This window comes from Hemitrygon akajei, chromosome 12, assembly GCF_048418815.1.
Source record: "Hemitrygon akajei chromosome 12, sHemAka1.3, whole genome shotgun sequence".
Lineage (NCBI taxonomy): Eukaryota > Metazoa > Chordata > Chondrichthyes > Myliobatiformes > Dasyatidae > Hemitrygon > Hemitrygon akajei.
In genome coordinates, this window is record NC_133135.1 from 45,035,857 (window position 1) to 45,053,031 (window position 17,175).

General features: G+C 41.3%; 1 protein-coding gene across 1 annotated transcript in view; it reads left to right on the forward strand.

The window, feature by feature from the left end:
* Nucleotides 1–510: 510 nt before the first annotated feature.
* The window catches only part of ttc39a (tetratricopeptide repeat domain 39A), a 76,372-nt gene continuing 59,707 nt past the window's right edge, over nt 511–17,175 (forward strand). Inside the window, exons 1-2 of the mRNA XM_073063014.1 lie at nt 511–643; nt 14,997–15,101. Of these exons, the coding sequence (XP_072919115.1) occupies nt 585–643; nt 14,997–15,101 (164 nt within the window). The 5' untranslated portion in view covers nt 511–584. The remainder of the gene's footprint in view (nt 644–14,996; nt 15,102–17,175) is intronic.

Below are 17,175 nucleotides of genomic sequence, written 5' to 3' on the forward strand. Positions count from 1 at the left end.
GGCTGATGCTGCTGAAACATTACGTGCACCGTGCAGACAGGAAGACTGCATTCTCCACATTTACTTTCACCCACCTACTTTCGGTTAACTGCACATGCAGCCTTCCACCTCCTTCACTTCCTCGTACTTTCTCTGAGTTGTTAACCTCAACATCTCATGTGATTGCAGCTTCTAACCGTTACCTGGTGGAAAACATTCCTTAATCTCAGCAGGGTTTGTGTGTTACGAGGAAGCAAAGACAATATGAGTTCCAAATCTCTACTGAGTGCAGTCTCGGGGAAACGTACATTTTAAATTAAGGTGCCCATTTTCCGATAAAACATTTATCATTTGAAATATAAGCATTTATTCAGAACCTCTGAGATTTTTGCTTAACGATTATGTTCGGTCCGGGAACTAAACCACCACCATGATTGGTGAGGACCGTGGTATCTAACGTGAAGGCGTTTTCTGGGAGTGGCAATGTACGCAATGAAGTGGGAGTTCCTCACGTCACAGGGCGAAAGAAATTATTGCAAACTGTAGGACAACGCCAGTTCATTCCCGTGATTCGCTCTCAGGAACAGGACAGGTCTTCCAAATCCATGTCAGCATCTACGAACCTCACATCGTTCTGGAAGCAGAAGAGCAAGTCTGAGCGGAGGTGAGCGCAGACAGTGACTGGCCCCCGGTTTCTCTTCACCTGGGACTGGCCCCCGGTTTCTCTTCACCTGGGACTGGCCCCCGGTTTCTCTTCACCTGGGACTGGCCCCCGGTTTCTCTTCACCTGGGTCTCGCCCCCGGCTTCTCTTCACCTGGGACTGGCCCCCGATTTCTCTTCACCTGGGACTGGCCCCCGATTTCTCTTCACCTGGGTCTCGCCCCCGGCTTCTCTTCACCTGGGACTCGCCCCCGGTTTCTCTTCACCTGGGTCTCGCCCCCGGTTTCTCTTCACCTGGGACTCGCCGTTGTTATTTTTATGAAAGTCCTTGGATTAAACATTTTCTCTGTCCTTACGTATGCAGATTAGCCGATGCCAAGTGTAAAACCAAGTTTTTAAACTTCTGGTTCCCTTTAAACTTGATTAGTAGTCCAGGGTGCAAAGTAGTAGTTACTTCTTTAATATCTAGCATGGAGTTTCACTGAAATTGAATGCACTCCCTAAGAATTTCTTTCCTGTCTCCAACTTGTCCTTACTTTAACTACGCTTATCTTATATACGTTTTATTTTTTATTATTTCCTTTTACATTATCGGCATAGCATGATTTGCGGAGATGCACAGCAGAAAACAGGCCCTTCGGCCCAGCGGGTTTGCGCTGACTACCAACTACCCATTTACACGAATTCCCACGTTTTCTGCCATTCCCATCATCTCGGCTCACCGACGCACTGGGGTCGTTTTACAGTGGCAAATTGACTTGCCAATCCGCTGGTGTTTTAGACGCGATTTATTCTTTACTTTTCTATTCAGATTTTTAAAAATCTTAACAACACTTCTATTGCCTTACTCATCCCAGAATTTCCTGTTTTGTTGCGTTCCGTAACTTGGGAATTGTTTTATTTTATATTCTAATGAAAAGTATCCCATTGTCTTCCTGTTTTACCTGTGTGAGTTAGTCAAGCCGCTACTGCGGAAGTATCTTTACTTCACTTCTTGTTTTTAATGTTTGCTTTGAAGCCAACCATAACTTACTCTTTCACAGAAGTTTCTCTGTTCTTCTATTTAATTTTTGTTCCTCTTCATTTTCTTAAACCTGATTCAGAGCTAATTTTCAATAAATTAAATTAGTTACACAGAAATTTTAAAACTAATAAGTTTCAGCTGACTGAAGCATCAGTTTTCACATGCTAGTGATAATATTCAAATTATTTAGCTGCTCATTAAAGCTACAGGCTACTGTTTTGGGAGATTATTGTAAAGTGTTCTTCAAGCTGAAGGAAGTTTGGGTTATTTGGCTGTTGTCATTGATTAGTCCAATGGCCTTTGGCTGTCTGTTTCACAATCAGATGAGCTAAAAATTGTGATATTGATATTGCACTTAGTCATTGTTTGATCGCTCTGAAAATAAGGAGGTATATCTTTTGCCCAGGCCGCATATTGGAATTTATCTTTAATTTGATACGTGTGTTGCTGTGGGTAAACTATACATTATTCTTCAGTGTCCTACTAAAGGGTTTCAGCCCGAAATGTCAACTGTACTTTTTTTCCACACATGCTGCCTGGCCTGCTGAGTTCCTTCAGCATTTTGTGATCGTTGCTTGAATTTCCAGCATCTACAGATTTTTCCTTGTTTGTTAATCTTCGTGCATGTTCCAACATTATGTATTTTGCAAGGATTTCTATCTAAGGGTGTGGGATTCAGGACCTAAAATTGTTGACAAACTTGGCTTTTTCAAATAAAGGCGCAGATTCACTCAAGTTAATAACATGTAAGGGCAAAGTTCATCTGGTAAACTCTCCAGCATTCTCAGTACAACAATAACAGACATTTTGCTAATGAAAATCGGTATCATTTAATCAACAACGGGCTTGGAAATAAGGAGCTGAAACCCCAGGGGAAACAAGGGTACAAAATCAATATTTGCTCTCCAGTAAAGTACAGTCACTGTCTTGCATATCAGAAATTACTTGAATACCAAATACTCATTTCCTGAAATAAATAGATCTAATTTTTATTTTATTGAATTAATATCATGTGCTTGTATCCAGAGCTCTCCATAACTTATCACTTGCTCACTGAAACTGTTTTCCTACTCCTTTTTCTTAATAACTTTACCTTCCTTCACCACAACCCAACATTGCTAATTATCCAAAACTTTCTCTACGCTTTCTGCCTTGACCTTTTTGCTTTCTTTGATTCATACCTTTATTAACTGTGTCTCCAGTTGCCCAGTTCACTTTCAATCACTCCCACTAGTTTCCTCACTGTCAATTTATTGTTTAATGATTCACTGATGATTATTGCCTAATTGTCCTTGATGAGATGACGATATGCTGCCACCCTGAGCCATTGATGTCTGTCTGGTCACCACAGTGGTGACGTGTCCTTGGATTGATTCATCTTAATGAAGGAACCCCACTTATTTCTCATTTCCAGTGCTCTTTCTGCTCAATCTTCATTCATATCCCACTTGGTGTTTCAGAAACCTCCCTATCACACGTAAAGCATTGGCTGAACTATTCCTCTAGATGGTTTGATAAGTTAAAAATGTCTCATGCAACCATTTAGTGAAGTTGTTTAGTTGATTATTGTTAGAGTGGTTGTGATCAACAAAAAAGGGGAGAGTGGGCATTTGCAATGATAAAATGGAAGAAATATTTCTGGAGAGTATGTCAAAGGTAAAAAGAATTAAGTTCATGCAAAGCCAAATAGAAATATGAAATGCTGTGATGACAGAGGCAGTGAGCACAAGGAGAGAAAATAAAATGGATAGACGGTGTTACAGAGATGAAACAAAATGGAGACTGAATCAAACTGAAGGAATAAGGAGAAAGATAACAACGTTAGTGAGCCGTGACAATTTCATTAAGACATTAAAAAACAATAAGGTTAGAGAGTGTGTAGCTCAACCCCACTCCTCGGCCTTCTTCCCGTTACCTTTGATGCCATGTCCAATCAAGAGCCTTGTGAGCTCTGCCTTAAATACCTCCAACGACCGGGCCTCTATAGCTGCCTGTGGTAATAAATTCCACTAATTCACCACCTTTGGCTAAAGAAATTTCTCCACACCTCTGTTTTAAATGGACGCCCCTCTATCCTGAGGCTGTGCCCTCTTGTCCTAGACTCCCCCACCATGGGATACATCCTTTCCACATCTACTTTGTCTAGGCCTTTCAACATTTGAAAGGTTTCGATGAGATCTCCCCACCTCATCCTTCTAAATTCCAGTGAGTACAGACCCAGAGCCATCAAAAGCTCCTCGTATGATAACCCTTTCATTCCTGGACTTTTCCTTGTGCACTGCCTCTGGAATCCCTCCAATGCCAGCACACCTTTTCTTAGATGCGGAGCCCAAATCTGTTCACAATATTCAAGGTGAGGGCTCGCCAGTGCCTAATAAAGCCTCAGCATCACATCCTTGCTCTTGTACTCTAGACCTCTTAAAATTATACCAGTTGAGTAGGATTTGTGAAAATTAGTTCTTGAAGTCTCTTTGTTTACATGACATGGACTATTATACAAAGTGGCTTTGGCTGTAAATGTAAATCTGCTTAATTAAAAAGCAGGTAAATCAAAAAATGAACCAAAGTATCGAATTGCCCAGTAGAATGTAGCAATTATTTTGGAGTGGTAAATGACAAGGATATGAAATATTTACATTCAACGTTAACTCAATTAGTAGTTTGAGCTGTGTTCTGAATAAAACATTGTTGCTGTAAAAGCTGCATTGTTGGGTGGTGCTGAAATTAGCTGTGATTATACTAACATGTAGAAACATGGATTTTACAGACACTAGCTTAGCTCCTGCTGCCTATGGTACGTTCTGGTACTTCTCCACAGATCTGTCACTGGAAGCATTGATGCTTGTGGCAACTTGTACTAAACTGTGTCTGTAAAGCAAATTGACCTAAATATTAACTTTAAACCACAGAAGAAAAGCCCAGAATGCATAGTGGGGTTATAAAACCAGTTTATTTGTTTGTGACAATTCACATGATCAATGAACTCTGTCCGTGGAGTGAGCTGCACCTGGGAAGCATAATGGAAGATGTCTGCTTCTCAGTGATAGTTTGGTGGATGAAACATGTACATTGGGCAGAAGCTACAGAATATTGAAAGCACACACCACCAGCCTCAAGAAAAGCTTTTATCCTACATTAGTAAGGTCATTGAATGGAACTTTTGAATGATAAAAATCAATTTTTCACAGTGCATCGACTATGATGTGGCCCTTCCCTACCCATAGTCTATTTGCACCTCACTTTTTTTGTAACAGTACACTATGTTCTGCATTCATTCATAGTCTTCCTCTTGCACTACCTCAATAAGTTTATAATTTTGAAAACATTTGTATAGTTGGCAAGCAAAAAAACAGTTTTTCATGGTTTTACTTATGATAATAAGCCAGTTGTGAATTTTGATGGAGAAACAAGTTATGGCAACACAAGTATTACAAATGATTCTAAAACATACGGTATACAAGGCATAAAGGCCACGTATTGTTGTGCTTCGTTGTTAGACAAGAATGAAGTACACACCCTTATTTAGATGCTCCTGGCACACTGCAGATATTCTTGTGATTGAAGCCTATCGGCACTCATAGCAGAGTGGATCAGAAGTGGAGAGTAAAGCTGATTGGTGGGGTGAGGGGCTGCTGTGAAGTTGTGGGTGAAAGACCATCTGATATGGAGGGGGCACTGTACAGGGCTGGAAAAAGCTGAAGAAAGTTTCAAAGTCAGCTGGCTCCACACTCAACATTTTAAGGAAAGCTTCTTCCCCTCCACCGTCATATTTCTGAATGTGTGTGTATTTTTATTACGTATTGCTGCCGCAAAACAACAAATTTCACGACGTATTCTGATTCCGATCATTGTGCCTCAAAGGATTGCTTGTGGACTATGCTCACAGAGGCATGCAGAGGAACAAATCCGTGATTGTGAGGTAAAAGCAGAAACAATGGCCCTGAATTGCCAAGTACAGTCTCAGTGAGTGCCGTTGCCTGATGATGATCAATCGGCTCAGAGGGAGAGGCAGAGAGCTGCAAAAGGACCTGTCACTTTTAAATCTACCTCAAATGATTTCCAAATAACAACTGAGACAAATTGGAAGAATGGGCAAAAAAGTGGTAGACAGTATACGGTGTTGGGAAATGTATGATAATGCATTTTGAACAATAGTGCAGACTATTACCTAGAGGTGCAGAGGGACGTAGGAGTCCTCTTGCAAGACTCCCAGAAGGTTAATTTACAGGTTGAGTCTGTGGTAAAAAAGGCAAATGCAATGTTGGTATTTATTTCAAAGAGAACAGAATATAAAAGCAAGGAGATAATGTTGAGCCTTTATAAGACACTAGTCAGGCAGCACTTGGAGTATTGTCAGCAGTTTTGGCCCCATATCTCAGAAAGGATGCGTTGTCAATGGAGAGTCCAGAGGAGTTTCATAAGGATGATTCCAGGAATGAAGGGGTTAACATATGAGGAGTATTTGGCAGCTTTGGGCCTGTACTCACTGGAATGTAGAAGAATGTGGAGGGGGGTGGAATATCTCATTGAAACCTACTGAATGTTGAATTGACTAGATAGAGTGGTTAAGAGGGTATCCAGAACTAGAGGGCATGGCCTCAAAATTGAGGGGTGACCTTTTAGAACAGAGGTTAGGAGGAATTACTTTAGCCAGAGAGTAGTAAATCTGTGGTATGCTCTGCCACAGACGGTGGAGGCCAAGTCCGTGTGTATATCTAAAGTGAAAGTTGATTGTTTCCTGATTGGTCAGGGCATCAAAGGTTATAGCAAGAAGGCAGGTAAAAGGGGTTGAGAAGGTTCCAGGATTAGCCATGATAAAATGGTGGAGCAGACTTGATGGGCTGAATGGCCTAATTCTGCTCCTCTGTCTTATGGTTTTATGGTCTTGTGGAAATAAAACGGTTAGCATCAGCCTGCAATGCTCCAGGATGCATAGACTATAAGACCATAGATACAGGATCAGAAGTAGGCCATTCAGCCCATCGAGTCTGCACCGCCATTCAATCATGGGCTGATCCAATTCTTCCAGTCATTCCCACTCCCCTGCTTTCACCCCATACCCTTTGATGCCCTGGCTAATCAAGAACCTATCTATCTCTGTCTTCAATACACCCAATGACTTGGCCTCCACAGCCGCTCGTGGTAACAAATTCCCCAGATTTACCACCCTCTGACTAAAGTAATTTCTCCAAATCTCTGTTCTAAATGGACATCCTTCAGTCCTGAAGTTGAGCCTTCTTTTTCTAGACTCCCCTACCATGGGAAATAACTTTCCATATCTAATCTGTTCAGGCCTTTTAACATTCAGAATGTTTCTATGAGATCTCCCCTAATTCTCCTGAACTCCAGGGAATACAGCCCAAGAGCTGTTAGATGTTGTTCATACAGTAACCCTTTCATTCCTGGAATCATTCTTTTGAATCTTCTCTGAACCCTCTCCAATATCTGTATATCCTTTCTAAAATAAGGAGCCCAAAACTGCATACAGTACTCCAAGTGTGGTCTCACGAGTGCCTTATAGAGCCTCAACATCACATCCCTGCTCTTATGTTCTATACCTCTAGAAATGAATGCCAACATTGCATTCGCCTTCTTCACAACCGACTCAAACTGGAGGTTAACCTTTAAGGTATCTTGCACAAGGACCCCCAAGTCTCTTTGCATCTCTGCATTTTGAATTTTCTCCCTATCTAAATAATAGTCTGCCCGTTTATTTCTTCCATCAAAGTGCGTGGCCATGCAACATTGTATTTCATTTCCCAAACCTATCTGAGTCTCTCTGCAGGCTCTCCATTTCCTCAACACTACCCGCTCCTCCACCTGTCTTTGTATCATCAGCAAATTTAGCCACAAATGTATTAATACCATAGTCCAAATCATTGACATGCATCGTAAAAAGCAGTGGTCCCAACACCAACCCCTGTGGAACTCCACTGGTAATTGGCAGCCAGCCAGAATAGGATCCCTTTATTCCCACTCTCTGTTTTCTGCCGATCAGTCAATGTTCCACCCATGCTAGTAACTCCCCTGTAATTCCATGGGTTCTTATCTTGCTAAACAGCCTTGCCAAAGGCCTTCTGAAAATCCAAGTACACCACATCCACTGCATCTCCTTTGTCTATCCTGCTTGTAATTTCCTCAAAGAATTGCAGTAGGTTAGTCAGGCAGGATTTTCCTTTCAGGAAACCGTGCTGGCTTTGGCCTATCTTGTTATATGCCTCCAGGTACTCCGTAATCTGATCCCTAACAATCATTCCAACAACATCACAACCACTGATGTCAGGCTAACAGATCCATAGTTACCTTTCTGTTGCCTCCCATCCTTCTTAAATAGCGGAGTAATATTTGCAATTTTCCAGTCATCTGGTACAATGCCTGGATCTATTGATTCTTGAAAGATCATTGTTAATGCCTCTGCAACTTCCTTCAGAACCTGAGGGTGCATTCCATCAGGTCCAGGAGATTTATCCACCCTCAGACCATTAAGCTTCCTGAGCAGCTTCTCAGTCGTAATTTTCAATGCACATACTTCACTTCCCTGACACTCTTGAATGTCCGGTATACTGCAAACATCTTCCACTGTGAAGACTGATGCAAAATACGCATTCAATTCCTCTGCCATCTCTGCATCTCTCATTACAATATCTCCAGTGTCATTTTGTATTGGCCCTATATCTACCCTCCACTCTTTTTTACCCTTTATATACTTAAACAAGCTTTTAGTATCTTCTTTGATATTAGTTGCCAGCTTCCTCTCATAATTCATCTTTTCCTTCTGACTGACCTTCTTAGTTTCCTTCTGCAAGTTTTTAAAATCTCCCCAATCCTCTATCTCCCACTAGCTCTGGATTCCTTGTATGCCCTCTCTTTTGCTTTTACTTTGGCTCTGACTTCACTTGTCAGCTACAGTAGTGTCCTTCTTCCCTTTGAAAATTTCTTCTTAATTGGAATATATCTGTCTTGCACTTCCCTCATTTTTTGCAGAAACTCCAGCCATTGCTGCTCTGATGTCCTTCCTGCAAATGTCCCTTTCCAGTCAACTTTGGCCAGTTCCCCTCTCATGCCATTGTAATTTCCTTTATTCCACTGAAATACCGACACATTGAAATTTGAGAAAGAGAAATTCCAATGTGAATTCGATCATATTGTGATCACTGTTCCCTTAGGGAACCCTGAGCTCTCTTATCACCTCTGGATCATTGCACAACACCCAATCCAGCACAGCCGATCCCCTGGTGGGCTCAACAACAAGCTGTTCTAAAAAGCCATCTCGTAGACATTCTACAAATTCTCTCTCTTGAGGTCCAGTACTGGCATGGTTTTCCCAATCCACTTTCATCTTAAAATCCCCGATTATCATGACATTGCCCTTCTGACACGTCCTTTCTACCTCCTGCTGTAATTTGTAATCCACATCCCGGCTGCTGTTTGGAGGCCTGTATACAACTGCCATTAGGGTCCTTTTACTCTTGCCATTTCTTAACTCAACTGATAGAGACCCTACATCTTCCAATTCTATGTCATCTCTTTCCAATGATTTAATATTATTTCTTATACACAGAACCACACCCCACCCCGTCTGCCTACTAACCTATCTTTCCGATACACCGTATATCCTTGGATGTTCAGCTCCCAATGACAACCATCCTTTACCCAAGTTTCAAAGATAGCCACAATGTCATATTTGCCAAACTGTAGCTGAATTTCAAGATCATCCATTTTATTCCTTATGCTGTGTGCATTCAAATACAACACTCTCAGTCCAGTATTTGTTGCTTTCTGTTTTATCTGCACCACACCTCTATTGCCCTGTAACTCATGTCACTGGCTTGGATTAAGCTTCACCTCCTGCCTGTTCTTTCTGTAATCAATGTTGCACATTATCTTTGATTTATTTCTGTTTCCCCCATCCTCAGCCCTATCTCTCTGGTTCCCATCCCCCCGCCAAATTAGTTTAAACCTTCCCTAACAACTCTGTTAAATGTACCTGCTAGGATATTGGACCCCTTTTGGGTTCAGGTGTAACCTGTCCTTTTTGTACACGTCATACCTGCCCCAGAAGAGGCCCTAGTGATCCAGGAATCTGAAGCCCTGCCCCCTACACAAGTCTCTCAACCATACGTTAATATGCCTGATCATGCTTTTCTTGCGCTCGTTAGCACGTGGCACAGGCAGCAATCCTGAGATTACTACCCTGGAGGTCCTGCCTTTCAGCTTCCTACCTAACTCCCTGAATTCTCTCTTCAGGACCTCCTCCCTTTTTCTATCTATGTCATTTGTACCAATGCAGTAGGTATAGTGAAAATGTACAAGAGGCCATCATCAGGCTCCATCTATGGAGAACGAACAGTCAATGTTTCAGGCTGAGATTCTTCATCAGAATAGATGAAGGATCTTGATTTGAAATATCAACTATTCTTTTTCACTCTCCATAAGTGCTACCTGACCTGAGTTCCTCCAGCATTATGTGTATGGGAGAATAGAGATGTATTTCAAATAGTGTTAAGGTAGAAGACAGCTAAGAACGTGCAACAGTTAATGTTATAGAGTCATGGAACATGGAACAGTACAGCACAGAAACAGGCTATCTGGCACTGTGTTGTTCCAAACCAGTTAGAAGGCAAATCAAACACACCCAAACATTAATCCCACTTGCCTATGCTATGTCCATGTTTGTCCATCTTCCTTGCATCCATGTGCCTATCTAAACATCTCTTAAAATACATAGAAAAATACAGCACAGAAACAGGCCCATCTAGTCCGTGGTGAACCATTAACTGCCTGCTCCTATTGACCTGCACTGGAACCATAGCCCTCTATACCACGAACATCCATGTACCTATCCCCAAACTTCTCTTAAACATTGCAATTGAGCTTGCATGCATCATCTTTCACCCTTAACCCATGACCTCTGGTTGTAGTCCCAACTAACTTAGTAAAAAAGCCTGCTTGCATTTACCCTATCTATACATCACATAAATTTGTATATCTCTGTCAAATCCCCCCTCAACCTTCTACATTCCAAGAACAAAGTCATGACCTATTCAATCTTTCCTTATAACTCATGTCCTCTAGTCCCAGCAACATCCTTGTAAATTTTTTCTGCACTCTTTCAATCTTATTTCCATCTTCCCTGTAGGCAGGTGTTCAAAACTGCACACAATACTCCATATTTGGCCTCATCAACATCTTGTACAACTTCAACATAACATTCCATCTGCTGTGCTCAACCCGATGTAGATTGGTAGACTGCTTCGCTGAGCACCTATACTCGGTCCACCAGAAAAAGTGGGATCTCCCAGTGGTCACCCATTTAAGTTTCACTTCCCATTCACATTTGGACATGTCAGTCCATGGCCCCTCTACATTGTGATGAAGCCACACTCAGGTTGGAGGAGCAGCACGTTATATTCTGTCTGGGTAGCCTCCAGCCTGATGGCATAAACTTCAATTTCTTGAACTTCCGGTATTGCCCCCCACCCTTCACCATTACCCTCTCTTACCTTGTCTCCTTACCTCCCATCACCTCCCTCTGGTGCTCCTGCCCCTTTTCTTTCTTCCATGGTATTTTTGTCCTCTCCTATCAGATTCCCCCTTCTCCCCTCCCCTCCCGTTTCACCTATCACCTTGTGTTTCTTTCTCCCCTCTCTCTGTCTTCTTACACTGACTCCTCATCTGTTTTACTCCAGTCCTGATGAAGGGTCTCGGCCCAAAACATTGACTATTTACTTCTGGCCTGCTGAATTCCTCCAACATTTTGTGTGTATTGTTTTCTGTTTCAGTACTTGGATTTAGAAAGGCCAATGTGCCAAAAGTATTCTGTACAACTCTATCTACCTGTGCTGACACTTTCAATGAATTATGGACCAGTATTCCCAGATCTCTTTGTTCGAATACACTCCTCTGTGCCCTACCATTCACTGTGTAAGACCTATTCTGGTTGGTCCTATTGAAATGAATCACCCTGCGATGTGTGATTTAATGTGATTTAACACTCTGTGTTAAATTCCATCTGGCAATTTCATCCCATTTTTACAGCTTTTCCGGATCCCGCTGCAAACCCTGATAGTCTTTCTTGCTGTAGAGCCCCTTTCAGGGTGTCATCTGCAAACTTGCTGATCTAGTTAACCACATTATCACCCAGATCTATGATATAGATGACGAACAACAACTGACCCAGCATCTAGTACCGCTCTCTGGCTACTCCCACAAAGCCAACACCTAATCCAATTTACTACCTCATCTTGAATGCCAGGCAACTGAACTTTCTTGATCAATCTCCCATGTGGGACCTTGTCAAAGGCCTTGCCAAAGTCCATGCAGATAACATCCACTGCTTTGCCTTCATCCACTTTCCTGGTAACTTTCTCAGAAAACTCAACATTGGTTAAACACAACCTACCATGCACAAAGCCATGTTGACTCTCCCTAATCAGTCCCTGTCTATTCAAATACACATATATCACATCCTTAGAACACCTTTCAATAACTTTCCCACTACTGATGTCGGGCTCACTGGTCCATAATTTCCTGGTTTATTTTTAGAGCCTTGCTTAAACAGCAGAACAAGATTATCAATCCTCTGGTACCTCACCTGCCTCTAAAGGTGAATTAAATATCTCTGCTGGAGCCCCTGGAATTTCTGCACGTCTCCCACAGGGTCAGAGAGAGCACCTGGTCAGGCCCTAGGGATTTGTCCACCTAATTTGCCTCAAGACAGCAAAAACTTCCTCTTCTGTAATCTGCAGATTCTCACTGCTGATTTTCCTCACTAATAGATTCTGCGTTTTGTCTCCCAAGTAAATACAGATACAAAAAAAAATCCATTTATGATCTCCCCCATCTCTTTTGGCTCCACACATGGATTACCATTCTGTTCTTCCAGAGGACCAATTCTGTCCCTTGCAATCCTTTTGCTCTTTACAAATCTGTATAATTCCTTAGGATTCTCCTTCACCTTGTCTGCTAGGGCAATCTAATGATGCCTGTTAGCCCTCCTGATTTCTTTTTTAAGTGTTCTCTTACATATCTTGTACTCCATAAGTACCTCATTTGTTCCTACCTGCCTGTAACTGCTATGCATCTCCTTTTATCTCTCAACCAGGGTGTCAATATCTCTTGAAAACCCAGGTTCCCTAAACCTGTTATCTTGACCTTTTATTCTGACAGGCACATAGAAGCTATGTACTCTCAAAATTTCACTTTTGAAGACCTCCCACTTACCAAGTATACCTTTGCCAGAAAACAGCCTATCCCAATCTACATTTGCGAGATCCTTTCTCATACAGTCAAAGTTAGCCTTTCTCCAATTTAGAATCTCAACACGCAGACCAAACCTATCTTTTTCCATATTTACTTTGAAACTAATGACATTATGATCACTAGAAGGAATGTGTTCCCCTACACAAATGCCTGTCATCTGCCCTGTCTCATTCAGATCAAGTATCACACTCTCAACAGGACCTCTTCACTGATTAAGGAAACTTCCCTGAACACATTTGATAGCTTTTATCCCATCTACTTCTTTTGCAGTATGGGAGTCCCATACTGTAAAATCACCTACTCTAACAACCGTTTGTTTCTTGCAACCTCTGTACAAACTTGTTCCTCTAAATCCCAAGGACTGTTCGGTGGACTGTTGCAATGAGGAAATGACTTCACACCTCACAGAAGTTGGTTCTGAAGCAATTTCAGGCAGAAGGTTACTAATATCTTGTTTGCAAAGCAAGTTTGGATTATACTTTCAGAAACTTTTGTGACAGCAATACATTCAGAGTAAATAAAAACTACTACTGGAGGAGCATTGTGTGTCAGGAAGTATCTATGGTGGCAAAGGGAGAGTTTGCATTTTGGGCAGAGCCTCTGTAGGTATTCAGAGCAGTGGCTTTTGGGGTTTTCCATAAGAGTTATCGTTGATACATTCTGAGGCATATACATGAATTGACTTTGCATAAAGGATCGACCAATCTGTGATTATTGCATCTTGCCACACATGGCCAATTAAGACCCAAAATAACAGCCTGGAGTATGTGGATCACTTCAGATGCTGAAACAGATGTTTGATGAAATTCACAGCACAGGTATAGATTCCATCTGAGTGGAAGAGTGTTAGTAGACTGAAACCTCCAGTCCATCACTGAGCTGGTGATGTACTGGACAGCAGTAATCCCCATTCTCCCGTATCTTTCTGACATGGAGAGAGCCGACAGCAGGCATGTCAAAGTTCTGAAATGCTCTGGCCACACAATTCTCCAATATCAGCATCCTCTCCCTGCCAACGTTCCTGGCATCGGCACTGATCACAGTTTCCTGCCTCTGAGCAGCCAATAGATGCTGGTTCCAAGTCAGTGGAGTCAATGTGAAAGATGCTGTTTCTTAGAAATTCAATTGTCATCTTCATAGAGGAGAATCCACTTTATCTAACCTATACTGACATAAGATGTCTATCGTGTGGTTGACTTTGGGCTGTTCTGACAGTGTTATTACTGTCCCAAGCACAAGCTTTAAAAAAAAACAACAACTTGCCAGCAGTGACCATATTGTTTATATGGAAATTAAACACTCTGCCTTAAACACTCAGGAAGTATTTCACGCTGGGTGGTGGGGTGGAGATGCGTCTCTACCAAAGGAGGTGTAAGGCATCCTTCCCTATGCTAGCCTGCAGGTCACCCTTGAGCAAGGAGTAACAGCTGCTTAGTGCCCCCCCCCCCCCCCCAATTCAGGGTCACATGAAGCCATGAGAACAGTTGGTGGTCATATGAGCAGCTGGTGCACATCACAAGTCCTGGTTATGTGACCACTGATGCCAGTTAGACAATCCCTAAAGAGTATTGATAATAGTTGGAGCCACCCACCTTGTAAAGGCACAATCTGGAAGAAGGCAATGGCAAACCATTTCTGTAGAAAAATTTGCCAAGAACAGTCATGGTCATGGATAGATCATGATTGCCCACATAATATGACATGGCTCATTATGATGAGGATGATGAGTTTTTAAGTCATGGAAATTTTGCATTACTTATGCTGCAGTAAATGATCTCCAATAGGTAGTCTTCATTACTTTTAAAGTTCCATAAAAAACATAAATGCTAACTCAGTTTCTCAGGATCTCAAATGAGTTGAGCAATTTATTTAAAATATTTCATCATATGATCATTGGCATCGGATATCTATGATTGGTATGAATTATAATTTAATAGGAATCCTCAATAGAAGTGCAAAATATGATATTTCACAACATTTTAATCAAAACAGGATTTTCAAAGAAATACCATTATCAATGCAAATTGGGTCATTGGTTATTTTAATGAATCTTTAAAATCTTTGGGGCAGGTCACCTCAACCGGACTTAAAAACATCACTGGATGAATGTGTGGCGGCTCTGGACTTGTTTCTAAGCAACAGATTTGAAGATGCTTTGGCTAAGCTCCATTCAAAGTGAGTAGCATTTAATCTTTATCTGAATGTATTACTTAGCTAAATTGTTTCGTGAGAGGACATTCCATGCTCTGCTCATATTTCATTTGATGTGTTCTGCCTTATTTGTATTGTAACATCATCACATACACACCTGGTATTAATGTGCCTGAAGGCACTTCGTTCAAGGTATATTATAACAACGCTTGAAACCAAGGGAGAAAATGAAAAATCAGATGATCAAGTGCTTGACTAATGAGTTAGGGTTAAGGAGCAAATGGAAAATAAAAAATGAGAAAGATGCACATTATGTCTTGGAGGACATCTCAGAGCCTGGACCTAAGCAGTTAAAGATTCAGCCATCAGCAGTGGAGCAATTAAAGTTGATGAGCTGTGGAGGATATAATTAACAATTTGCAAGCCTGTTAGGCTAGATTAATTTATGGAGGTATAAAGAATTTGAAATGAAGGATAAGAAATTGAAAATGGAGGCCTGATAATTGGAAGCTACCTTACATTGGTCTGCACTTGGGTGAATATGACTTGGTGTCAGTTATAACACAGGGTCACTGTTTTGTATGAAATGAAGCTCATGGAGGGTGAAAGATGTGGGGGTAAACAGAAGGATGCAGGAGTATTCAAGTTAACTAATAAAGCAAAGGATATGATTTACATTTACAAAGGGTTTAGGTGCAGAAATGTACACTTTATGGAGCTGGAAGTTTGTAGTTTTATTTAGTCATTAAACCCTGTTTAATTTCAGTGAACCACCAGGATTTCATCAAGTCTGGTTTGTCTTCACACAGTGATCAGGAAGGAAGATAAAGATGCTGACTAGGAGAAAATCTGTAGTGGAGATTGACGACAATGGCTTTGTCCTTTTCTGTGTTCAGTTAGAGAAATTTTTCACACAACCAGTATTTGATGTTAAATAAAGAGATGGACAGATGAGTGGTCAAGAGGTGGTGGTGGCACTGATCAGAGTGCCATTGATGTGCGTGGTGCTTGTTCAGAGGCCCCAGGAGCATCTGTGGCTGAGAAATTTATGAAGATCAACAATAAAGAATTACATATTAAAGCAATTTTTTTTAAATCAAGCGAAAAAATAAATATACTAAAGCTCATTTGGTTCAGAAGCAAAGTTATTTCAGGTGACAAATCTAGGTATGATTCCCTGTTCTGATTGGTATTTAGACTGGCCAATGAAGGTTGGAAGTGTGATGGGGGGAACATGCTTACCTTAAAAAAAAAATTGCCTGTGAAGGCAACCCAGTACTGATTGTAATTTAACATCTGCTTAGAGTAATTTCTCTTGGTATTATAGATTATTTATGTGAATCGTGATGTTTATTACCTTATACCTCCTGAAACAGTTGAACATTTTGAAGGATTTTATGATCTGTGGATGTAACAATGCTGCTTTCATAAGATCTGAACTATACCTTTGTTCAAAATCTTCGACATCTACCAGGGTGGACTGAATAAACATGGCTGATGTGTGGCTTGATGCAGCTTATTAAGGTCATTTGAAAGAATAGAGCACATTCAATCAATATTATTTATCTGCATTTAATATTGAAAACACCATGCTTCCCTGTAATATGCTTGGCAGAATAACAGTTTGTGCTTGGGTCTTTAGATCCTGGTAAAATCTCCTCCTTGCCATCCCTCCTTTTCCTTACTCCAACTTTGGAGATCAATTTGCTGACCTCCATCTAGCAGTGAAACCTAACAGCCTAACTTGGTAATGGCTTTTGCTGAGTTTAAATTACAAGTATATTAAACTGGCCAGTGGGAATGTTATCCCAAAGTAATTTGTAGGCAAGAAAGAATATCTTTTGAAGTGGAGTTGCTAATATAGGAAGCCTAGCACCCAGTTTACACATGGCACAGTTGCGCAACCTACTGATTCTGAGATGGAGCTAGTCTCAGCTAAACCACAGATGATTTGTCTCCAGTTCACCAGGTTGGCTGCCATTTCTAGAACATAATTAATCTCTCAAATTGCTGGCTAAGAGCTTGTCCTCAGGAACTAATTTTGGTTCAGTCAGCCTTTGAATAGATTTTGCATCAAGATGTTCTAATAGTCATGTAG